This window comes from Acinonyx jubatus, chromosome A2, assembly GCF_027475565.1.
Source record: "Acinonyx jubatus isolate Ajub_Pintada_27869175 chromosome A2, VMU_Ajub_asm_v1.0, whole genome shotgun sequence".
NCBI classification, from domain to species: domain Eukaryota; kingdom Metazoa; phylum Chordata; class Mammalia; order Carnivora; family Felidae; genus Acinonyx; species Acinonyx jubatus.
Window position 1 is genome coordinate 61,008,184 of NC_069383.1, and position 26,522 is coordinate 61,034,705.

Genomic DNA, 26,522 nt, shown 5'->3' on the forward strand with positions numbered 1-26,522 from the left:
ATTAACAAAGGGCAAGAAGCCTCAGGGACACAAAATAAATTCAGAAGGATTCTACAGTGAAGATTCTTCCTACCCAGTAATCTGCAAAACACTGAGCTTTTAGAGACAATGGGGCAAACTTTTATAGCTCAGTCTCTGTCCCATCTGTATCCCAATTATCTTGGATACTCCTTCAACACATATTTAGAGCACCTTAGCTGGGTCTCAGCCATACCAGACCACAGTCTTGGGGCGGGGAAATAAAATTTGTGGATGGACATTTTTTAACAACTTTATTGAGGCATGTTTGACATACCAAAAACTGTACGTACTTAATATATACAACTTGATGAGTTTGGGGATAAATGTGTACCCATGAATCCATCACCACAATCAATGCCATCAGCATATCCATCACCTTCCCTCTTTGTGAAGTGTGTGTGTGTGTGTGTGTGTTTATGTGGGTGTGTGTGTGTGTGTCAGAGAGAGAGAGAGAGAGAGAGAGAGAAGGACACTTACAAGATCTATCCTCTCTTCTAAAGCTTCCTGGGTGATGATTTTTTTTTCCTAATGAAATTCTAAAAGCAGTAAGAAAGGAGACTATAAAAGTGTGGACCTCAACAAATGTCACTAAAAACAAAAGTTGGACTCGTTAAATCCAAAACATAAACAACTTCTTATTCCAGAAGAGAGTAAGAAATGTGGTAGGGGTGGGGCATAGTGTTATTTTATTAAGATAAAACATCATAATTTTTCTTAGGAGAATGAAGAAGAAATGAGACAAGTAAAAACAGAGTGAATGACCAAGAGATGAATGAATATTCTCTTCTGTTTAGCAGAAGTTATTTTTAATGAGATAACTTCTGGTAAGAATTCTAATATCCCAGCAATAATTTTTAGCCTTTGCAGTATCTATTAAAAAAGAAAAATATGTAAAACTCAACTGATTTTCTGCTGATACTTATGGCTAATGCTGGATATCTTGAGCCAGCGATATTATTATCAACATGTTTAGCAACTGGGTGTGTGCATGCGTGGTACAGGCCTCAAAGTTTCCTGTTTTTGGGTTTGCCTCCATCTTTCTCTCGCTTGCCTACCAGCTCCCATTCTTCTCTGAAAGTCATCGTGTGATTATCCACAATCAAGACTTCTATCACTACCACTGGACTGCCAGCTAATACTAAAATTACTTAAAAGGCATGCCCTGGTTCCCTATACCACACTGTCTTTTGTAGATAGAAGTCATAAAATGCATTTCAAAAAACAATGAGCTTACCCACGGGAAAATATAGAATACCCCAGCCTTCATACATCAGGAGAGATGCTGTTAGGCCATTTATGTGTACAGGAGTGTTTTATTTTTTTAATTTTTTTTTAATTTTATTTTTAAAAAATTTTAGTGTTTTTTTTTTTTTTATGTCTGAGAGACACAGAGAGACATGGCACGAGAGGGAGAGGGAGACACAGAATCCGAAGCAGACTCCATGGGACTCGAACTCACGAACTGTGAGATCATGACCTGAGCCAAAGTTGGATGCTGAACCAGTTGAGCCACCCAGGCACCCATGTACTGGTGTGTTTTAATTAGTGGATTTGCTGTTGTTGTTCTCTGCAAATACATACATAATTGGGTGTTACGAATCCATATGAATTTGAAGAAACTCTTCTAAAAGTACACGTAAGCTGTTTTACTCCGGGCTACTTTATATAATGAACAAAGCAATGTCTGTATGCTTGATTAAATCAAATTATGGATAATTTTTATTTGACCTGGGCAAAGAATTAGACTCCCTATGGAAAAATATTTACAGGGTATCATTAATTATATCTCATCAAATCTATCCACACTTATAACTCTCCTAAGTTCCTCGCATTCTGAATTTTCCTATCAAATGACATGTTAACTGAATCTCAAACGATACATTTATTTATAAAAGTTTGTCTTTAACATCTCTGCATAGTTTGGTGCAAGGTATGTTTGTAAGCAAGGATTAAACTACACTGGCAGAAAAAAAATTAAACCATCTTCATTTCTTTTAGGTAAATTTGTGTCTGGAATAAGATCTTCCAAATTAAAACTGAAAAGAATGGACAGTGGCCTCATAGCATCACAGTCTGCAAATAGCTCCCATAGTACTATATGTTAACGACCTTTTTTCTACATAATAAAAATATTCAGGATTTATTGACTAACTGAGGCTGTTAGCTTTTAAGCTTTTATATTCTTTTCCTCTGTAGCTACCTTTTTAAGAATCATAAATCTTCAAAGCGGATGAAAATATTATGTGACACAGTATTATAACTTGTTTATATTTCATAGCCTTCACGTCAGCTTTTATTTCCATGCACTCAATTGGTGTGCTACAATTCCTGGTCTCCATCTGAACTAGCACCAAAATTTTCCAGACTAATGAACAAAATGTTAAAGCAAACAGAGGAAGGTAACCTGGGGTCAAGAACTAGTGGAAACAAATCATTAATAAATAGCAATTTATGTAAGTACATTGTCCTGCTCTCATAGAAAACTCCGTGTTCTTCATTAGTCCTTCTATGGGACTCCTTGAGGATTTTTTTTTTCATTTTTCCGAAAGCTGCTTGCTCTGTTTCCTTGAAACTACACGTGACGAGACTTGGAAAAGTGAAAACATGAATAACAGTATACACTGGTATTTTTCAATTGTCACATGTAACTCCCCTAGTTCAATTAAAACGAAAAAGCCTGTTTGCAACTGCTCTCCTTTTCTGCAGATGAACAAAGGAATACTCCTTCACTAATTCTGAAAGTAACTTGTCACAGTGGGGTTCTAAGGCCTAGTCAAATAATTGTCTTAGTGTACTACCTGCTGTGTTCAATATTGAGTGAAAATGGAAGCCAGGCCCTAACTCTAGCTTATTTCACAATTCTTCTGTTATTTAAATGATTTTAGTCAGTTTGGGGAAAGCCAGACCTTTATAAATTAACAGCAGGGAAATACCAAAGGTGTCAGATTGCATATTTATCATCTTTTTCGTGTAATACTTAAATATGTATTAAGAAGTGACTGACATAAATTAGGCAGATTTCAGAAGCCACAGGCCGTGGCTTGTAGAGGACCCCCTTCTGCTTGACATTTCATCCTTGTCAAAGATCAAATTATTTTAATTTAGGCTGCAAATTATAAGGAATGAAGACTTCTTTGTGGGAATTCCCTGTGGTAATCTGACTTTTGTTGTTACTGCTGCTTGTCAGTGTGCAAAAGATATAATATGCATGCAAATAAGGTTAAAAAATATGTACTATCTAATTATCCAGCCAGTACATTCCACTTGAAGACAGTGGGAGGGCTGACACACAGTATGTGTTTGATTCATTGAGGCCTGCAGGGTATTTACACAAGATTACTTTTAATTATGAAATTAATATCTGTTTATCTAGAATATATAGCAGTAAGTGAGTATACACATGAGCAGAATTCTTTAGTAAAAAGAAATCATCTTAATTTAATACATGAAAAGGAGGAAAAAAAATCGCTTGTTTCTAGGGGGGAAAAAAGGCATCATCCAGACCTTGGTTTCACCCCCTTTGAAACAAATTGAATGAAAACTTGGCACCTTCGCTAGAATTTGTTTCTAGCCCTGCCAAGTAGACTCAAGATGTGTTGCTTTATTTCACAGTTTTTATATTTTAGCGAACAAGATGCAGGATTAGATTCGGCACGAAGACACAAATGTGGAAAAAAGAGAGATTTCTTGTTTGTTTTTTGTCTTTTCATTTAGGTGGAGCATTATCTCTTCTAGGTTCAAAAATTCATCCTTTCCATGAGAGACAGATGAAGTCAGTATCAGTGTTGTTTGTTTGTTTCTGAAATAAAGGGTGGCAAATAAAACAGCCCCACTGCAGATAGACTTCAGTTTATGAAATGCATATCCCTAACAAAGTTCTTTGTAAAACAAAGTGTTACATATTTGCATCTCTTCTCATATCAGCTCATATCAGCTGATGAAGGGAAAACAGTATCTGGGATAAATTCACAGTAAGTGCCATTTTAGAAACCTCAAAGTGAACGAACAAATAAATAGTAATTCCAAAAATACAGCATGGCCTTGCCACTCTCCACACGTGTCCCTCAGTAAAAATGAACAGAAAAATCAAAGAATTAAAAAGTGACCACTCTGAATATCACAGAGCCTGGTCTGTTAGCCAGTTTCATATTTTTCATAATCAAAAGGGTTGTTTTGTCACCAGGTGAACAAAAAACTGTGGCTGATTAATTATTTTTATTCTTCCATTTGTTGTTAAAGCAGCTATAAAGTAATGGTGGGTTGGAGATTGCTTTTACTGCTGTTCTTGGCATTGCTCTCACTCAGCCTGCCTGGTCCTGCTCTTCCATATTCCTTCGGACAACAGTGCCTCTCATTGCCTTTTGACACTGTGCTTGGAACTTAATCTAGTGCCAGAAATCATCCTTGGCCCCTGTGACATATTTCAGGTCTCTGAACTGCTGTTTTTTTTTTTTTTTTTTACTTTTTTTTCCCCCCAAAGTCTATTAAGCTGCTTCTTTCTCTGATCAACCAAGTGAGATCACAAATATGAATTGTTTCCTTATTTTCCTTCAGTAGTGGCTTGCAGCGTGTTCTAAGTAGGAGGCAGTCACAAAAAGTTCTGCCTGACTCGTGAGTTCAAGTCCCACATGGGGCTCTGTGCTGGCAGCTCAGAGTCTGGAGCCTGCTTCGGATTCTGTGTCTCCCTCTCTCTCTGCCCTTACCCCATTTATATTCTGTCTGTCTCTCTCTTTCTCTCAAAAATAAATAAACATTTAAAAAAATTTCTGCCTGAGTGTTGACCAGGTTTCCTAGACTCAACTTCTTTGCAACACGTCGGAAATTTCACTAATGTGTGTCCTTCCCAATGGGTTTCTCTAAAGATAGATGATTTAATTTGATCATGTTTAAAGATATGTTTAATTGATAGCTGGTTAATGTTAATGTCTCCTTTACCTTTCATATTGACATTTAGCGTAGTCATTTAAGTGTTCTTGAATGGTTTATTTAAATACAAGATTGTGGACTTAAAAGCTGCTATTGAAAGGTAAGGAAGTGCAAAAGAAGAAATCAAGGAAAGGATGATCAAATATCTTACTGTTTTTTTTTTTCTTTGTTCTTTTTACTGATCAGTGTGATGGAGTACAAATAGATTTAATAAACATCTCTCTGGAAGGAATTGCTATTTTGAATATACCGAGCATGCATGGTGGATCCAATCTTTGGGGAGAGTCTAAGAAAAGACGAAGCCACCGCCGAATAGAGAAAAAAGGGTCTGACAAAAGGACTACACTCACAGATGCTAAGGAGTTGAAGTTTGCAAGTCAAGGTTAGTTTTCTCTCATTTAATTGTGTTAACTTGCTTCTTAACCTGCTTTTGAGGCTACGTTAAAATTAAAGACTTTTCCATTGCACTATAGTCTATATATATATGCAGTTGTATTTTTCATACTATCAGATATGTATGTGTAATTAAGTTATAATATATTCTAAAATCACATATACACTGGTTGTATTTTTCATGGATTTTTTTTCCTTCTTTGATCTCATTTTTTTTATTCTCCTTCCCCGCAGAAAATTGAATACATGTGGGTATTAAGTGGATAAGATTATAGGATATATTGCACATTAAGTTCTGAAATGTGATCATCTTAATCAAGATGTTTGAGTTGTTACAACAAGAGCCTTGTTAAGGCTTTTCTAACGTTGTGTTACAAGATTTTTTATTTTTGGCTTTGTTCAGTCAGGCTATGACATCCAAGCTATCTTACATTTAGGTGTTGCTCTATAATGACATGTTTAAATATCCCACAAAAAATTTTGGTTAGCTGCTGTTATTTTTCCAGAAATTTTGTGACAACAATTGGGAGACCTGGGAAACAGATCATAAAAGACTTAAAAAAATGGGGTAGAATAGCTGTGAATCAGAATTTTCAATTTCGTGGTAATGTCTTGTGGGACAAGACAACTAATTCTTGTTGATAGATTTTATAGACAAAGATACTAAATTGGTAGTATTCTCATAATCGTGCTTCAGTAATTTTGTTCATTTCTTTGACTTTCCAGAATCTAATTAATACCATTGATGGCATTCACATGGCCATCAGAAAGCATATTGGCTTGCTCAGTGTAGCAAAGGCAGAATATGGAGAGGTTACAGGCTTATAGACCCAAGAAAAATAAATAAATACATTTAAAAAATAAGTAACACAGTAACATGTGAAGATGGTTGGTAGGCTTTATGGTGGCAGGAAATAGCTTTATCTTTCCCTGTCTTCAGGTATCTGATTCAAGTTTCGGTACCTGGCAGTTACTTATGTTATATGGAATATGGTGACCATGAGGGTGACAAAGATTAACAGAGAAAATATTAGGTACTATTCTCTTGAAAGGAGTGCTTATTACAACCTGTCAATGACAAAAGCTTTTGAAGCCCCTTAAACATGTAGGTAATCCTAAAGAGGTAAATTCTGAAGAGTCATGTAATTTAGTACAAGCAAATATACACCAAGTTAATATAAATGCTTCATACTCAGAGTTAATATAATTATATGAAAACATAGAGAAAAGTGTTTTTTTGGAGGAGACACATATAGAAGAAGTGACTAGGTTTGTACCATATGAATCATAAAATGAAGGGAATTAGATATAATTATTTCCCTAGGGGTTGTTGACATTAATATTGTATTTATATTTAAATATAAGGTTAATATTCTAAGAAAATTAGTAAAAAATCTCCTACGTATTAATATTAGTTCCAGGACCATACTAAGATCAGACTTAAAAATCTCTGCCTCTCTTTCTAGGGAAGCACTGGGTACATATATATTAGTAATATAACCCATATAATTTTAAAAAGTTATATATGTAATACTTATAATAATTTCCAATATTTATGTGGTTACTACATACCAATACTTGGCATGTCCTTTGCATGTTGATATTCCAGATAGAAATCTGAATTATTCTCAGTGTTCGGCTGCCAGCTACATTCACCGCTCGAGCTGTTAAAGTTTGTCAAACTCGTGACTGTGCTCGACCGGGACGAGTGTCTATACAACCCCTATTGCGCTGGCCTCCCTGGCCTCTGCTGGCCTCACTCTCGCCCCTCTGTATGCTTTTTATCAGGATACACACCTGAAATAAAGCACAGCAAAATCAGCCAGAAATACTGCCAGAGACTGTCATTGCCCATTAACTGTACAAGAACTTCTTTCTTCCCACTGTCTTCTTACTGTTGTGGAACTATTAGGGCCAAGTTTTCGTAAGTTCGGGAAAGAAGAAACTACAAACCTGTAGGGTTTGTGACTTCAAATACATTTTTTCTCACCACAAAGGGAAAAACAGCAGAAATCAGTGTTTTCGAAGGTCATTGTACGAGCAGTAACCAAAGTATGTTCATAACCGATTTGGCTCAACTTTTTTGTTCCTTCTCTTGAAACCGATGATGCTAAGTTGTTTGAGCTTAATCTTCAGACAAGAACAATTCCCTTATTAAAAATGACCTTATCAGCCGAATATTAAATAATATACTAACCTGTATTTCCTTTTTATTAACTTTATCTAGATTTTTTTTCCATTTTGATATATTTGACAACAAAATAGCTAGAAGTATTTCAAAATGCCTCTAAGATTTGATTGCAGATTTATTCTGCAATTTACAGTACAACAGTAAATGTTGTACTCAATACTCAAGAAGTGAAAGTTATCACTTAGTAGACCCCTTTTCTAAGTAGTACATATTTCTATCATTTGATTTTGTTTTTAGTATCTTGACACAAAAACAATAGTATTAAATGTTAGGTCAATCGATATTTTAAATCTAAATATATTTTCAATTTCACATAAAATGATTATAAGTGTTGACTTTAGCTTGAAATATGAAAAATGTAATTCTAGTTGAAAACATTTCTTTAGCCCAGATCCAAGTTAATATTTTTTACTCTTAGAAAATATGTAAGTAAAGAACTAAAAAAAAAATTTAGTACTATAACTTCCTTTTTAGGAAGTACCTTCTTGAAATATTAACAAACAACTTTTCTGATATGCCTCTGCAAAAAGTTTATAATTTAAACTAACTTTTAGTATATTGGAAGGATGTTTGTTTTCATAAAGTGTAAGAATGCTTTTGATGGGGACGGAGAGTAGAGGCAGCATACGTATCTAGATTCTTATAATAAAGAAAGATTATTTTATCTGGTAGAAGGGTTTAAATTAAGAAAGAGTTTACTTATTTTTTATTCATTTTGAAACTGCCATAAACCAAAGGTATGGGACCAGGTTTTAGAGCATTAAATCCTCATCTATGTTATGCTGTCTGTGATCTGAGACTCCTGCACAATTAATTTGCTTGCAATCTTTGAGGACACTCACAGCATAGGATCAGAGTATCTTCAGTTAATAATTTCACTGGTTGGAAATTTTATGCTTGGTTTAATTCAAGTTGATCAAAATTATAAGTAATTCATTTAATTACATTATTGTTCCAGCAGAACATTTTAGAACAGTTGGATGCAATTCTGAAACATATTCACACTCATCCAGCTCAGTAGATATTTTCTTTGTGGGTTTGTCTTTTGTGTTTTGTTTTTGGAAATATAAGTAAGCGTGTTATGTATGGACACCACGGTCTTTAAGCAAAATTGTAAAGTAGGCCAAGTAGTTCTTCAGTGCGCCTACCCCTAATATTAACTCAGTCTTCCCCACTACTTTCAGTTACTGAGTTTATCTTTGCTTCCTTCTCTTCTGAAGTAAATCCAAGCCTCAGAAGGATGTCTAATAAATTCACTCACATTAATGTAGAAATGACTGATTGCAGATGAAAGTAGAGGTATTTGCATTTTAAAAGAAATAAAGGCCTTCAGCTAAACCATTATTTTTCAAACTTTGTTCCATTGAGTTATAACTGTAATTTTTCAGAGGTTCTGTGAAACCTTGGTTCAAACCAATTATTGCCATATTTTAGAAATATAAGAAAAAAAACTATAATGAAAACACGGTAAGGTGTGTTCTATAAAACATTTTGTCATATTAATGACTCTAAAATCATTAAATTCTGCTATCACAAAATAACTTCCTCTCCTCCTCCTGTTTCTTATCCTCCTCTTCCTTCTCAGTAGATAGATAAAAAGACAGATATACATATCTACACATACACACGCACACACACACGTACACACACACACGTGTGTGTGTATGTGTGTGTGTGTATGCACAGATAAAAAAAGTAAAAACTGTGCCATTAATTGGAAAAGCTGTAGTTTTGTAACAGTCACTTAAAAAAATGTATGTAATGGGCCATGTGGGTGGCTTGGTCAGCTGAGCGTCTGATTCTTGGTTTCAGCTCAGGTCATGATCCCAGGGCCATGGGATCAGGCCCTATGTCAGGCTCTGTGCTGAGCTTGGATACTGCTCGAGATTCTTTCCCTCCCTCTGCCCCTCTCCCTGGCTCATATGCTGTCTCTCTCTTAATGTCTTTGTATATTTAATAGGATAATTGCATATAAGGGTACATTACCACCACAGTGTATATGATCACATTCAATTAAAAGGCCCACAAACTTCAGTACTTTTACTTGGCATAAGCAATAAACGGTACATAACAATCAATGGAAGTGAAAACAAAGTGATAATAATACTATTTTAAATGAAAATGGAAATGAATTTTTAGGAAGCATTTTTGTCATGAAGAAATTGCATTAAGTACATCACAAAGATACTAGGCTTGTAGTAGCTTAAACATCAAGTGCGCTTTTATCAGAGATTTGTGGTATAAACATGCTCACAACTGCAACCAAAGAGCCTGCAATGAAATTGAAACAAAATTTCAGCTAAGTATGCGGGGTAACATGAATTTGACTAACAAACTTCCAGTGAACATCTAAACCAAATAACAAGTAGCATCTTACAGTAATTTGGATTGACAAAGTTGAAAAACTGTGTTTTTTTGGATTGGGCAGTGTTTGTTAATATTTTTTAAATATATATAATACACTAGTATGTTTTTTTGTAAATGATTTTAGCAATAATTCACTTCTTACTCTGCAAACAGAGTAAAAAACGACTAGGGTTGGCAAACTCTGGCCTAGGGGCCAAATCAATCATACAGAATTTTTGCAAACGAAGTTTTACAGGAACACAGCCATGTCCTTTCAGTTGTATTCCTGCTATAATTGTCTATAATAGCTTTCGTGTTACAGCAGTATAGTTAAATAGTTGTTTCTTAAAGACTGGGTGGCCACAAAGTTGAAAATATTTGTCTGGCCCTTACAGAAGTAAGGTTTAGAATATGGACTCCAGGTTTAGAATATGGACTCTCTGCCTTTTTCTACCAGCCATGTTCTTATATACCACGCATGTTCACAGACTCTATTTTTTGTGCACATAAGTGAGATTGTACCATATACATTGTTCTGATACTTGCCTTTTTTTTTGATTATATATCTTAGGAATCATTCCATGGCAGAATATCATTTTATTCATTTATTTAAAAAAAATTTAATGTGTTTACTTATTGTTTGAGACAGAGACAGAGACAGAGCATGAGCAGGGGAGGGGCAGAGAGAGAGGGAGACACAGAATCCGAAGTAGGCTCCAGGCTCTGAGCCATCAGCACAGAGCCTGACGTAGGGCTCAAACTCATGAAGACAGTGAGATCATGACCTGAGCTGAAGTCGGACGCTTAACCGATGGAGCCACCCAGGCGCCCCTCATTTTAATCATTTATATTTTGTGGCTACAAAGTAATCTATAATGTGAATATCTTATAAACTATTTATGCTTTCTTTTTTGTGTTTCAGTCAGTTATCTTCACCAGTATTTTACTTTGTAAGTCTTTATTTTAATTCCAGTTAGTTAATATACAGTGTTATATTAGTTTTAGGTACACAGTGTAGTGATTCAACAGTTCCATGCATCTCCTGGTATTCATCACAGCAGGTGCACTCCTTAATCCTCGTCACCTATTTAACCCATCCCCCATGCACCCCCCTTCTAGTAACCATCAGTTTGTGCTCCATAGTTAAGAGTCTGTTTCTTAGTTTGTCTATCTCTTTTTTTCCCCTTTGCTCATTTGTTTTTAGTTTCCACATATGTGTGTTATCTTATGGTATGTTTTTCTCTGACTAACCTATTTCACTTAGTGTTATAACCTCTCTAGCTCCATCCATGCCATTGCCAATAGCAAAATTTCCTCCTTTTTAGTGACTGAATAATATTGCATTTTCTCTATATATCACATTTTATTTATCCATTTATCAATCATTGGACACCTGGGCTGCTTCCATATCTTGGCTTTTGTAAATAACACTGCTGTAATCATAGGGGTCCATGTATCCTAAAAAACATCTTTCAAAGTATTTTTTAGCCAAACAGTGAGGACTTGTCAGGTAATGTGAGCAGTTTTCAGCTATGCTAATGGTCTTAGCTTTGAAGGTACAAGTCCAACTATTTCACTTCCCAGAAATGGTATAAGGCCACCACGTGAGTTGCAAAACATTCCTAGCATTTACCGTCACATGCTGTTTGGTTCAGGATATTTTCAATGCCACACAACTGACACAAAATGCAGAAATCAGTGAAAATACGATGACTGTGATACTGCAACTGTTGATCAGAAAAAGTCCATTATTCTCATGGATTGACTATTCAAAGTGAACCTCTAAAATATATTTGTACAAATAAAATCTAAATTTTCTCTTCCATTTCCTGATCTTTAAAATGTTGCTTAATCTGAATAAAATTAAAAAAAAAAAAAAGGTTGACTGCTTTAAAAGGTTTGAAACCACTCAGCCAAAGTAATTCAAGCCAAAGAGTTTTAAACATTTGCCAGAAGCTACTGGAAACACTGTGGGGAGCCGCTGGGACTTCCTGCTTGAAACCTCATCAGCCAGGTGACTGTTCACCACACATGGGGATACAAGTATCCATGTACCAGTCATATGGAAGTTTATTTAAAACAAAAATTAAATGTTTATTTATTATTGAAAGACAGAGAAAGAGCACGGCAGGGGCAGAGAGAGAGGGAGACACAGAACCTGAAGTAGGCTCTAGGCTCCGAGCTGTCAGCACAGAGCCTAACACGGGCTTGAACTCACAAAGTGCGAGATCATGACCTGAGCCAAAGTCGGACGCCTAACCGACTGAGCCACCCAGGCACCCCCAGAAGTGTATTTTATGAACTAATTGGCATGTGATATTATCCAAGAAATTTTCAGTGATTTCATTCCCATTCAACAATGCGGATTCTTTTATTTGGGCGGCATTTCCCAGGATTGCAGCATGCATTCCGCTGATGGAAAATCAAAATGGTTCAAGCTGTATGCAGATGGATATTTTAAAGTTTAGTAGTTTTTATATCTATTGTTATAGTTGTTTATGGTAAGGGATGCTGCTTTTTTTTAACTTACAATTTTAACCTCAGTTTTATTCTTGAAGTAAATCTGTTTGAGCAAAAATAGGGTAAAAACCAAAACTGAATAATAATATAGGAGGTATTTGAGTAAGGCAAAGATTGTGAAGGTGGGACAAGAAAGACTGAAGTTTAGAAGTTACAGGTCTCCTCTCTTCCTGTCATTCACACAGCTCTAATTTTGGACACTTAGTGTAAACATTCTTCCTCTTTTTCATCATCTTGCTTAAAGTTTACTATGTATCAGTCCCCCAAGAGTAAGCTCTTCTATGGACTTTACACTACATACACTCCCACCCCACCCTATGTGTGATGTGTGTGCTCTGTGTTAGGAAAGACTATAACCCTGATTCTTCTTAGAAGCCAGAGAAGAGAGACTGTGCACCTGACTATCAAGGAATCTCTCTATATCAGATGTCTTTATTGTTATGTTTTTGAAAACTCCCAGGAAGTAGGAAGAAGAAGAAATCAATCTAAACCAAACTGATCAAAGAGAATAAGCAAATTGGTATCTCTGAAAGCAGCAAAACTTGAATTTATTTTGCCTCTGAAGATAAATAAGATTATTGGCTCTTGTGTCTCCATCTTTAAAATGGGGATCATAGGCTCTGAAAGAGTTGAGATTAATCTGTGTGTGCTGTGCATTGTATTGCCTGGGCAACTGCACAGGCATTTACATCGTAAGACCCTAATACTTTCTATGTCTTGTACAGGTTATACTTATCTGAAAGCTGATGGTAAGGACATTTGACATCCATTATTATCAGTTTTTCTAGACATTTCTGTGGGTTATTTGGGGTAATTTAGAAGGCAATGTTTTAAGTTGTCTAAATATAAACTGCAACATTCATTTTAGAACTGTAGATGATGTATTTGGCATTCAAACATCGGCAAGCAGAACAATTTCCAAGCATTTAAATCCAGTGATTAAATCAATTAAATTTAGAAACAAGAAAGGATTTTATGCTGCGTTATTTTACCTGGATCTTAAAATTGTGGAAAAAAGATTATGGCATTTGAGATATTACATTTCACAAAAAAACATATACTGATTCCATGATAATTTTATTCGTTGAAAATAGATCCAAACATTTGCTATCTAGTAACCTTTAAGGAGATGTCTCAAATGAGTTCCTAATTGTATATTTTTAAACTGCCTCCAGCAGTGGGTAATGTAAATAATATCACATATTTAGTAAAACTATCTAAATCTCGAAGTTTCTGTTTACAGCTGAATATTGAATCATACACCTAGATATCCTATATGATAGCTCTCTATATTTTTATGAAAGGCATGCTTTTAAAGTTTATAAAATGGTAATAAAAACTTAAGGAATTATAAAACATATTTCTTACATGTAAAAGTAGAAATGTATTTTCACGGTATAAGACTGGGTATTCATATCTTTGACCTAGCTGTCCTATAAAAGCATATATATTATGAAGAAGCATTTATGAAATTTCTATTTGTCCTGGCACTATAAAAGTACAGAGAATGTGCTAGCCTCATAGAAATTTGGAAAACAAAAACCATAAATATGAGTAAATTATTATTTATGAACAATTGAAACATCAGTTGGCAGTCTTTCGAACTAGCATTATTGCCCTTTTCTCCCATGTTCAACAGTCAAATTTTCAAAACCTGACACACAGTATTCTAGAAACAAAGTCTGGCACATAGTATAATTCTGGGAATAAAATCTGACATGCACGATAGATAATTCTAGAACTTTTTATAGTAAAATGGTAAGTCCACGAAATCATTTTGATACAACAGATAAGTAATAATTTAAACAGGGAAGTGGTATTTTCTAATACATAAATGAGATCATTACTATTAAGAGCTTATTCTTAAAAACAAACTGAAAAAGGAAAATGGAGAAAATCCAAGTAACACAGAGGTAGGGAAAGGCAGAACAAGGAGTAATTTGCTTCAACACAATGAGTCTGGGAAAACTTGAAACAAATTAGATTTTTGTAGCAGTTGCATTTTGAAAAATATATGATCTGGCAATCAATCTAGTCAATGCAAAAGCAGAAGGAAAGGGATTTGTTTATTTGAGGGTTTGAATTAAAACTCGGCTGCTACCTTCTCCGACTTCTGAGGCAGACTACCTTCTTTATTTCCAGTTGTTCCCCTTCTACTTTTCCAGCTATTGATTTTAATTGTGACTTCAGAGAAAGATGGAAAATATAAACGCTTTAATGGATCATTTTCTCTATGATGTTGGTGTGTAACATCAGTGATAAAACGACTACCTGACATGTTTCTGTGACATAGTATTCAATCCTGAGTCCGTAGAAAACAATGGCAGGTCCTCCACCCAGGCTAAGGATGCATTATAAGTCTAAGTAAATTTAACTTATGCAGTGGTGAAAATATAAAATATATTTCCAAGGTAAATAAATATTGACTGATTATATAAGCCTCAACTAATTGAATAACACTTGTAGATCTTGGTTTCAAATCATAGTCACATAAAGCTCCCAAATATGAGATCATTCTTATAAGTTTCCTAAATGGAAAACTCTACTGTAATCTTGCCATTTGAGGATGGTAATTTAAAGCTCATGTAATAGATATGCCCTGGGAAGCTTAAAATAATTTTTCCTATAATCAAGATATGACAAGAAGTTAGGGAGGATTAAAAAAATAGTAAACATGAAAGAACTTTCAAAACGACATGAAACCCACTACAAAAATTGTTAAACATGAGTCCCAGTTCCTTTTTATTCTGTTGGTATTAAAAACTGTTCTCTCTTCCATCAAGATAGGAAATAATAACAAAGAAAAACTAATCTCCTTGAGGATGAAACTTCAATTGCACCATCTTGTGGAATGACGTCTTATTTAAAGATTTCAAGTCATACCAGGAGAGATATTAGACTTTTATTTCACCTCTCTTTCATTTATAAGTATTTTCTTCTAGTTACCTTAATGGATGTGAGCAAACCACAACAATCTATCACCTGATTCTGTTTGCAGTCATTTGTCTAACTACCAAAGGGTGCCATTGGGAGTCCATTAGGGAGCAAAGAGACTTCTTTTTTTTTTTTTTAAGTTTATTTATTTATTTTTAGAGAGAGTGAGACAGAGACAGAGAGAGGAGAAAGAGAATCCCAAGCAGGCTCCGCACTATCAACACGAAGCCCAATGGGCCCTGGAACTCACGAACCATGAGATCATGACCTGAACCAAAGTCAAGAGTTGGATGCTTAACTGACTGAGCCACCCAGGTGCCCCAATACCTCTTTCTTGAAAAGAGTCAGATTCCACCACCTACTTAATTAGCTTTGAGTCATGTGAATTTGAGACAACCAAGGCAACCAACCACTAGAGTTCCATTGCCATGAATTTAGTTTTCATGAATAAGGTTTTTATTATATAGAAGTAGTTAACATATCACTTGTAGTTTGTTGGACAGTATCCAGCCAACTGTTTGGAAATTGATAGAGATTCATAAAGATCATCATTCCCTCCATTCTGGATAATTATTCTCCAGGCTTAATAAAAATAGTTCTATTGTTTTTTTCTTGGTAAACTGTAGATTTATACATTCAGGGGTTTCTTGGTGTCTCTTTCAGGCAGCATCTGTTGGCTGCTGTACAAGTACAACCATTAATCAGAGTAAGGTAAAGATTGAGGCCTCAATGTTATAAGGTGACAGTCATTTGAAATAAGACTAAAAATCTCCGTGGATAAATATGACCAATTTAAATGAGCCCTAAGGAATTTTTTTAGAAAGTTCAAATGCCTGATGAATGCTGCACTGTTATTCTAATTGTCCCGTAATATGGCATAAAATAACAATCTCATTTCATCCTTTTATTTACAAAGCTTCTCCCATTATCATTATATTTTACCTGTTCAAGCTCTGAAAGATTGCTCCTCGTTGAGAGATTCATTAAAAGAGAATAATTATATTATATTTCACAGATTGGCTGAAAGAAAATGTATCTTTGAACACTTCCATTTCCCTGAACAGTTGTTCATTTCAGGGTGGAAGACAGGTCTATTAAGTACCTTCTACCCTTTTTAAACATGTCAAAGCTAACCATTAATACTGAAATTAGTAATTTGGTTCTGATTTAATAAAATAATCTGCTGCTATTTGTAGAACTCAATTTCTGTGGCTGAGAAAACCATAGCATTTTCAACATATTGAATAACAAAAAAAAAATTAAGAATCTTTTTTCTGCATATTGATTTAAATTCATGTCTTTTCTGATAGTTAAAGTCCTTAGCATACTGACTTTTTCCCTACTGATGATGCTTGAGAATATGTATCTCTCCCTCCAAAAACTACATAAGACATTTTCTTTCTAAGTCTGTGGCGTTCACATTTTCAGAGTATCTTGTTAGACAAAGAGTAAGGGAGAAAAAAATGAACAAATACCAAAGAACATTTAGTTATTAAATTTCCTGCAAGAAAGGTTCATGGGATCTGTGATTAAATGTCTTTTCAAAATTAAAAAGAGAGTCATGTGCACAAAAATGTGACTTCAATAAAAAAAAATAGATGACACAAGTCACTTCATATTTAAACATGTTGGTGCTGTGAAACTTCTAACTCTTAAATCTCTTTGGTAAATAATTAAGCAGTAACGAAATAATATATTAATCATTGGTAGTTTTGCCAAGCTTTCTATAGTTGATTATAAGCACTTTCTTCCCTCAGAGCCCTTACATTGTGTTGTTTTTTTTTTTTAAGTTTTTAAAGTTTTTTTTTTATCTTGATAGCACAAGCAGGGTAGAGCACAGAGAGAGGGATGAGATAGAATCTCAGATAGGCTCCACTCTGTCAGTGCAGAGTCCATTGCAGGGTTTAAACCCACGAACCATGAGATTGTGACCTGAGCCAAACTAAGAGTCGGATGCTTATCAGACTGAGCCACTCAGGTGCCCCACATTGTAGTATTTTTTTTAACATTGCCCTGCCACTCCCTAGAATGGAAGTACCAGGATATTTAGTGTGCCAAGCGGGTAGCAAGGAAAGGAGTCAATTCATCTTTTACCTAGTATAAAAGTATAAAAAATGTTGTTTGATTTTTAAAAGATAGTAATTGTATCATATTGAAATAGCAATTTTAAATGTGTTGTAGGATTTGAGTAACTCCCAGAGATATGAAACGATGTTACTAATATATGCTAACATATAAGCAGTGCTGTTTTGAGTCTGAGGTTTTGTACATTATTGTAGTTAGGTATTATTTCTAAATTCTTCATCAGTATGTGTTCTGTCTTTTTATTAATGAAACCCATTTCTTCTAATTCTATAAGGTCTTTATCTTATTTGTCATGTTAAAATAGATTAGTTTAGATTTCTGTTGCATTTTTTGTTTTTTTCATTTTTGCTCTTTGGTTTCTGAATATTTTATATATCTTACCTTTGTAAACTTTTCATCCAAATGTTCATACAGCAGTCAGCAATTAACAAGGAAATATAACAGTTGATTTCATTCTTGAGGAAGGGAGTGACTATGGTAAGGTAGACTTATGGTACATCCTGAAATTTAACTTCTTTTGCAAGTCAAGAAACTATGCAGTTATCCAAAATATTGCAAACAAAAATAAAGTGAATGCATCAGTTTAGGCTTAAAAGTTGAATTAGCTGTGCAGTTAACAAAATGGGAGAAGATATTTGCAAATCAGATAAAGGGTTAGTAATCAAAATCTATAAAGAACTTACCAAATTCAACATCCCAAAACAAATAATCCAGTGACGAAATAGGCAAAAGACATGAATAGACACTTTTCCAAAGAAGACATCCAAATGGCTAAGAGACACATGAAAAGATGCTCAACATCACTCATCATGAGGGAAATACAAATCAAAACCACCATGAGATACCACCTCACACCTGTCAGAATGGCTAACATGAACAACTCAGGAAACAACAGATGTTGTCTAGGGTACAGAGAAAGGGGAACCTTTCTGCCCTATTCCTGGAAATGCAAACTGGTACAGTTGCTCTGGAAAACAGTATGGAGACTCCTCAAAAAATTAAAAATAGAACTACCCTATGACCCAGCACTTTCACTACTAGGAATTTATCCAAAGGACACAAAACTGCTAATTTGAAGTAGTACATGCACCCCAATGTTTATAGCAGCACTATCAGCAATAGCCAAATTATGGAAAGAGCCCAGATGCCCATCAATTGATAAAACGATAAAGAAGATGTAGTGTGTGTATATATATACATACACATATATATATATGTATATGTATATATATATACATATATATATGTATATGTATATATATATATATATATATATATATATATATATAATGGAATACTACTCTGTGATGAAAAAGAATGAAATCCTTCGATCTACAACAATATGGGTGGAACTGGGGTAAGTGAAATAGGTCACTTAGAAAAAGACACATATCATATAATTTCACTCGTATGTAGAATTTGAGGAACACAACAGATGAACACAGGGGAAGGGAAGGAAAGGTAATATTAAAGAAAAGAGAGAGGCAAACCATAGGAGACTCTTAAATATAGAGAACGAAAGGGTTGCCAGAGGGGAGTGTGTAGAAGAATGGGTTAAATGGGTGATGGGTATGAAGGCGGCAACTTACCAGGATGAGCACTGGTTGTCATATGTCAGAGATGAATCACTGGGTTCTATTCCTGAATCGAAGACTACACTGTATATTATCTAACTTGAATTTAATTTAAAAAAAAAAGTTGAATTAAACTAAAAATTATCTGACATTTTAAATCTCTCTCATGGGGGACAGGGGTTAATAAATCTGGATATTTACTAGTGAGTACTCACAGAAAAGGCCTTTATCAGGTATATGTTGTTACAGAGTTTGTATGTATAAGTGCATATGTGTTTATGGTGTGTGTGTGTGTGTACATACATATATATTGGATTTATTTATGGGGAAAGAGTAGTGGACAGTGCAGATTACACAATGATGCATGGCAGAAAAACATTTCTTGAACACAGATTATTTTGGAAGTTCTAGTCAAAAAACCAGGGAACCAAACAAAGTATTGCTTTAGGAGAAAGGAAGATAAGTTTTATTTTTGTTTTAATAGCAGAAGTGAGATTGATAATACAAAATGTTTGCTAAGCATTTTCCTGAGGGAAATACAGATCATTATTCCCAGGGAAAAGGAGGATTAAAACAGGTGGAAAGGAATTCCCTTTTTTTGTTTTTTTTTTTTTTTTTTTGGTCTTCCTTTTCTTTTCTTCTACTAGATGTCATCCTTGGAGAAGATTGCCGTCTTCAGATTTCATCATTCTCCCTCCCCCCATGAGAAGGCTCATCCTAGGCATCCTAGAATGATCCTGCCCCATTAGCTAAACAACTTCCTCTTTTAATGGTCCCTTGTAGCACATTTACACCTACTCCTCGATTAGAAGGCAGTGGCTTCTGAAGGTCTCTAGGGAAATTTTGTTCAGCTACTATAATGACTTTGTGTGTGTGTGATACTTGTTTTGCATTCTTAAAATTGAGATACACTTGACATGTAATATGATGTAAGTTTAAGTTATACAGTGTGTTGATTTGATGCATTTAGATGTTGCATTATGATTACCGCCAAATAGTTAGCTAACCTCTCTGTCCCATTAAATAATTAAGATCTAGTTTTTTAGCAACTTTGAAGTTTATAATGCAGTATTGTTGACTGTGCTGTAGTGATTTGTCTTTCTGTTTTGTTTTTCTGTCTTCTTATGATAAAACTAAGTTATATTTCATGAAAAGAAAAGAAACACACCAATGGTTGGTCTTACACAGAATTCTCATCTTAATTTAGGCTATCTTCTTCCTATTTTTTCAAGTGAGCAACCTCTGAGGGAAAAGACCTTTGACATGGACATTGAGGGCCAGTGAATTTCTTACAGACAAGGTTTAGTTTTTAGTTTTCAGTTTCTTAAGTGAATGACTGTAACAGATTCTGTGATAAAAAAGAGAGAAATTCATGAACTCAGAACCATTATCTTGGCCAAATCTGTATCCTCACCTGTATAAATGGAGACAACAATTTCTCATTTTGTTTTTACCTACAGGATGAAATTATTTATTTCAATAATTTTAAGTAACTTACTATAGAAATGTAAGATGTCCTTACTGTTATTTCATCCACTAAAATATGCACAAGATTGTCACTGGAATTCATGTGAAGCCCTTGTAACATTTGGCCCACATTTGTGAGAGAGGAGGCAAAGGTTAAGAGGTCATTCTCCATCTATCAACCAGCACACTTCTAAGAATGAAACCTGACACTACAACATTATAAAATGAATACCATTCTTACTTCAGATTTACAATGTATGTTTCCTTTTCTGAAAAACTGCATTAGGATTAAGCAGTGGAGTTTTCAGTATTTGAAATATTTAAATGAGATCTGATGAGAAATAAGGTGCCGAGTGCATTCTGAGCCACCTTTGAATTACAAGCTCTTCATCCTTCCTGCCCAAGAAAGGCGCAATTCCTATTAGAATGTTTGCACCAATCGAAGTTGACTAGAATACAGCTGACTCTTTCCAGGATTCTGGAATGATTGAATTGTTTAGTTTATCCCTGTCAGAATACCTGTTAGATTAGTTTCTTCGCTTCTCCTTCTTTGTTACTTTCTTCCTCCTGGTGAATCATGGAATACGTGGTTTATTTTCTGCATTCCCTTTGGCCATACATCTTTCATCTCTCACTTTCTTACAAAGCTGGTAAAATTGTGGTGGCCACAGTCCTGATTCCTTGGGAGCCTCATCAGCCAATTGCCCATGACCATCTCCCATTGGTTTTGTAGCAGAGATCAAGTCTCCTGAGCAACCAGTTCAGATTGTGCTTGCTGCTCTTAGATTTCTGTTTCCCTCTTGGTGGTACAAAACATTACTGTGGTTCACCAAGATGTTTGAAGAGCCCTCTCTAAAGTAGGCTGTATTGGAAAGCACAAGCTGTCTAGCAAATTAATGACCTTGTAAGGTGCTGCCTGCTGGGGTGAAAATAAATTGTAAGAGAGGACGGGGGACAGGTAATGGACCCTAGCTAGGCTGCAAAACTCTTTTCAAACTGGCACTGACTGTGTCCCAATAGATGTGGCAATAACTGACAACAAAATTTATGGCCCTTTAACATAGACTCAGTAAGAAGGGAAAATGGAAGGAGTTCTGTGATTTCAAGTCCAGTGCGTACTGCTTTTGAACAACTCTTTCTAGACATCAGGGATGCAGTCCCATTGAAGGTCATTCACAATTCTCAAGGAAGCTTTTTGGCATGGTCTCAAGATTTTGAATTCTTATTTTATTGTTCTTGCATGTGTTGTGTTATTGTTGCTGGGAAAGTGAATGCTACTACTTTTAAATTAAAAAGGAAAAATTCTCACAGAGTTAGAGTGTGGGTTGTCTAGGTTCTCATAAAATGTGGAAAGTATAATCATTGTTCATATTCTTTTGCTATCTGAGAATAAGTTTCAGTTACCTCACATGTCATTGGCTGCCTTTCCTGGGCAACCCAGGTAGCTTTTGTTTCTGAGAGCACTGTGTCCCTTTAAAACATGATTTTTTTTTTATTGTTCTATTTCCATTGTTGCTAGTGTCATGTCTTAAATCTAGCATCATCTCTCTGTAAACCTTTCATGTTTATATATGAAATATGCCTATAACTCTTTTTCATAAATGATCAGTGAATAAACAGATTATGCTTTATTAACACTTTTTTTTTTCCTTCAACCTATTTTCTTGATTAACTGATGGTTTCTGTCTTCATTAAGAATTGCGTAGGATGGGCAACACTTTAAAGATTGAACCAAATGATACTCAGCTCTTAAACTGAGCAAGTTGATTACCCTCAATTTAAGTCTTATTTTCCTAAGGATAGTAGATAGTGTATTCTAAACCAATTTACCGTGTGCTATATGTATTTAATGGACTGGGTGTGTTAAGACAGAAAGTCAACATGAATATAAGTCATTCATTCAGGAGTTTAATATGTGCCCAGCCAATCTGATATGTGTCTGCCTTCCTCATTCCACTCAAGTCCAGTCAGCCTTTTTATTGTTCATCAAATACACCAAGCATAATACCACCTCAGAGCCTTTCCAGTGAAATTCCCTCTGTTTGGAATGTTTTTATCTCAGATCTTCACATGGTTTCACATAGCTTCTTCTTTGCTTCTTTCAAGTCACTGCAAAAATATGTTCTCCTGGGAGAGGCTTTCCCGGATCATTTATCTAAAACGTCATGCATTCCCTCCCATCCCCTAATCCCTCTCCAACTAGGTGTTACAATTTTTAAAACCTTGAACACTTTAATGAACTCTAACGTTTGCACAGAAATGCTGAACACTTTAATGAACTCTAACATTTGCACAGAAAAGTGTACACTTCATATATGTACAGTAGATGAATTTTGACAAAATGAACACGTCTATTTAACCAGTCTTCTCCATCAAGAAAAGGAATACCAATACCACAGAAGCACCATCCCACAACACATGCCCTACTCAGTATTCTGAGTTCTATTACTATGAATAAGTTTTGCTGGGTTTTGAATTTTATAAAAATAGAATCATATAGCATATATTCATTTATGTCTGGGTTCTTTAATTTCATATTTTCATCACTTGATATTATCCATTGTATGAATGTAGGTTCTTTTTTTACCAGCCTGGGACTATTATAACTTCTACCATTGTGAACATTATTGTACAGGTCTTTGGACGTGTGTATGTATTTCTTCTGGGTATCGACTGAAGACAGAAAATTTCTTGGTCATAGGGCATATGGATGTCCAGTTTTGTTAGATACTGCTAAAAGTAGTTGTACCGAAGTACACTCCAGCCAGGGGTAGAAGAGGCTTCCAGTTCCTCCATAACCTCAGCAATGCTTTGGATGATGAGTCTTTTAAATGTAGCCATTCTAGTTTATTGTCTTTTAAATATGCATTCAAGTGATAGCTGATGATGTGGACTACCATTTTATGTAACGAGGTTATTTGGATATCCTCCTTTATGAAATGTCTGTCAAAGTCTTTTGCTTATTTTTAAAATTAAAAAAATGTAAAAATTGTTTTTATCTCTATCTAACCATTCATCTTTGAAAAACTTAGAGTCTTTTGTTGGCTCTGTGGTTTGCAACTATATTCTCCGACTTTGGCTTGCCCGTTTACTTTATTAATGGCATGGCATCTTTTGAAGGTCACATCTTAATTTTATTGAAGTCCAGTTTATCAATTTATTCCTTTTTGATTATCGATTTTAAGGCTATGGTTAGTTTTTTTTTCTTTTAAAAACATTTAACATCTTCTGTGTTATTTTTGAGAAGCTTCATTTGTTTAACTTTAGCTCTTAGATGAAATTTTTTTTTTTTTGGTCATGTCTTAAGATCCAAGCCCGGATTTTTTTTTTTTTTTCATAGCATTCAATTTACATAGCACCGTTTACTGAAAAGGGTCCTAATCCACTTATCAGTGATAACATAATCTTGATTCATATGTCCATTTATGTGTTGATTTATTTCTGGATTCTCTATTCTGCACTTAAATTAGGCAAACTTTTTCTATATTGTTAGTTAGCAAAATTTTAAGCTTTGTGGGTCATATGCTCTGTATTGTACCTAGTCAACTCTGTCACATTACAAAAAGCAGTCTAAGCAAATGGTATAATCCTTTTATCACTATGACATTTAAGACTATGCCAGTATAAGACTTTTTTACCTTATATTGGCATAGCTGGACCAACTTTATTATCCTTGCATTGTAAATCCTTTTCTATCCTTTATTCTTAATTAATATTTTTATGCTGGGTTAAGGTATGTCTCTTATAAGCTTCATACAGTTACGTATGTTTTCCCAACAAGACTGACAGTACTATTATTAAGTATTTATTCCATTCGTATTTAATATAATTACTGATATATCTACTGTCTTTTAGTATTTGTTTCTGTCTTATCTTTTGTATGTTGCTTTTCCTCTCCTGTTTCATCTTTTTTTGGATTAAGAAAGTATTTTTAATTATTCCATTTTTCACTTTTATCTTTCTTTTTTAATGTTTATGTTTTTTTTTTGAGAGAGAGAGAAAGAGAGTAAGTAAGTGCACAAGTGGGAGAGGGGAAGAGAGAAAGAGGGAGAGAGAGAATCTCAAGCAGTCTCTGTGTTGTCAGTGTAGAGCCTGTTTTCTTTCTTAATCATACATTATTTGGCAATATTGACGTCCATGATTTATAAAAGTCTAAAATATATTAGTATATTTTTACTATCACCTGACTTGTATGATAGTTTTGTCACATTAATATTCATATAGCTTTAATCCCATAAAACACTAGTATTATTATCAATGTCCCTATACTTTTATCAGCATATTTCCTGGAATGAGGTGTTCTATGTCTTAGATGGGATCTCTTGGAAACTCTGAGGCAGTTTTATGCAAAAAGTTTATTGGGAAAGAGTTTCAGAAGTAACACCTGCAAGGAGTGAGGAAATCAAGTTTGGAAAGATGGAGAAACAGATCCACAGGACATTGCAACTGAGGCCTCAAACTGATCCTTCTGGACTCCAGACGGCCCTTTACAGTTGTCCTAAATTGAGTCAAGGTGGTTGGGCTTTTGAGTATTTTCTTTTTACTTCTCTTTCTTTTTTTTTAATTTTCCCCTGTGATATGTGGTACTCTTAAGAACACACTTTTCTAATTATAGGTATTTAATTTCTCATTAAAATTTAGTCACACAGGGGCACATAGGGGGCTCAGTCTGTTAAGTGTCCGACTCTTGATTGTGACTCATGTCATGATCTGGTCATGGTATCCGGCCCCTCCCTGAGGTCCATGCTTTGTGCAGAGCCCATTTAAGATTCTCTCTCTTCCTCTCTCTTTGCCCCTCCCCTGCTTGCACACACATGTGTGTGCTTTCTTTCTCAAAAAAAAAAAAATTTAGTCATGCAGATCTTAGGCCTTCCAGTCATTAAAATGATACACTGACTGAAGTAAGGGGAAGAGAAGGGAAGATATACTTTCAGTATTTACTTAATTCCAAACACTGTGCTAGGTGTTAGTCTCCCTATGAGACAGGCATACCCATCTTCATATTAAAGATTTGAGATTAAATTTAAGTGTGAAAGGAAATACATCCATTAGGAAGGATATAAGATGCTATAACAAGGAGGCCCCAAAATGTAGGGTTTCCAACAGGTTAGAACTTTATTTTTCTCTCACATAACTGTCCATAAGTAGGAAGTTTAGGATTAGTGGATGGCTCTGTCATCTTCAAGATGATGCTTTCATTTCCAAGTCCAAGATGGCTGCTCCCTCTGCTGTCACTGTGTTTGAATCCCAGACAGCAAAGTCAGGGAAGGACAAGATGATCTTTGCTTTTAATGGTGTAATCTAGAAGTGCTACACATCATTTTTGCTCATGTCCCTAAAAGAGCAATGATTTAAATAATATGGAAATTTACTTCTCTTTCAATTAATGGTGTGAGGGTAAGCAGCCCAAGGACCTCAACAGTGTCAAGAACCACATTTCTTTTTGTTATTCTGCTATCCCCCAGAGTTTGCCATCTATTACATGGCAGAAGGTAGAAGGCCCACATGGGTTCACATGTCCATGAACAGAATTAGTGGAAAGGAGAAGGAGAGGACACCTCTTTTCTTGTCAAGAGCATACTCCTAGAAATGTTAATATTACTTCGACTCTTACGCTTTTGGCCAGAATTTGGTTACATGGCCAAATCTGGCTGCAAGAGAAGTTGGGAGCTGTGCCTAGCTACACCTGGGTAAGTCTATCAGCAGAGGAAGAAGAATAAATGTTTTTTTGGCAGACAATAACATTCTCTGTCATGGGGAACCATTGTAGGGATTTGTACAAGGCAGTGACACAATCTCATTTTTCAGAAGCTAATGTGGATGCTTGAGAAAAGTAGACCCAGAAGAGTCGGCACAAGAGTAGAAGCAGAAAAACCAGTTAAGGGATAAAGGCCTCTTTGTCTAGGGTGGTAGCAGCGGAAGTGGTGAGGAGTGATCTGGTTCTCTGATTCAAGATATGTTTTGAAATCTGTGTTCACAAACCCTCAGCAGGGTTTTGTGAGGTGTTCTATGTGAAGTATGACAAAGAAAGAGGAGTTGAAGATCTCTGGATGAATGGCCTCTTC

General features: G+C 35.2%; 1 protein-coding gene across 13 annotated transcripts in view; it reads left to right on the plus strand.

The window, feature by feature from the left end:
• Positions 1 to 26,522, plus strand: part of DGKB (diacylglycerol kinase beta) — a 788,048-nt gene that overhangs the window by 600,029 nt on the left and 161,497 nt on the right. For all 13 annotated transcript variants that reach the window (XM_053218395.1, XM_053218393.1, XM_053218397.1 and 10 more), the window contains one exon: positions 5,134 to 5,329. In XM_053218395.1, coding sequence (XP_053074370.1) covers positions 5,134 to 5,329 — 196 coding nt within the window. The remainder of the gene's footprint in view (positions 1 to 5,133; positions 5,330 to 26,522) is intronic.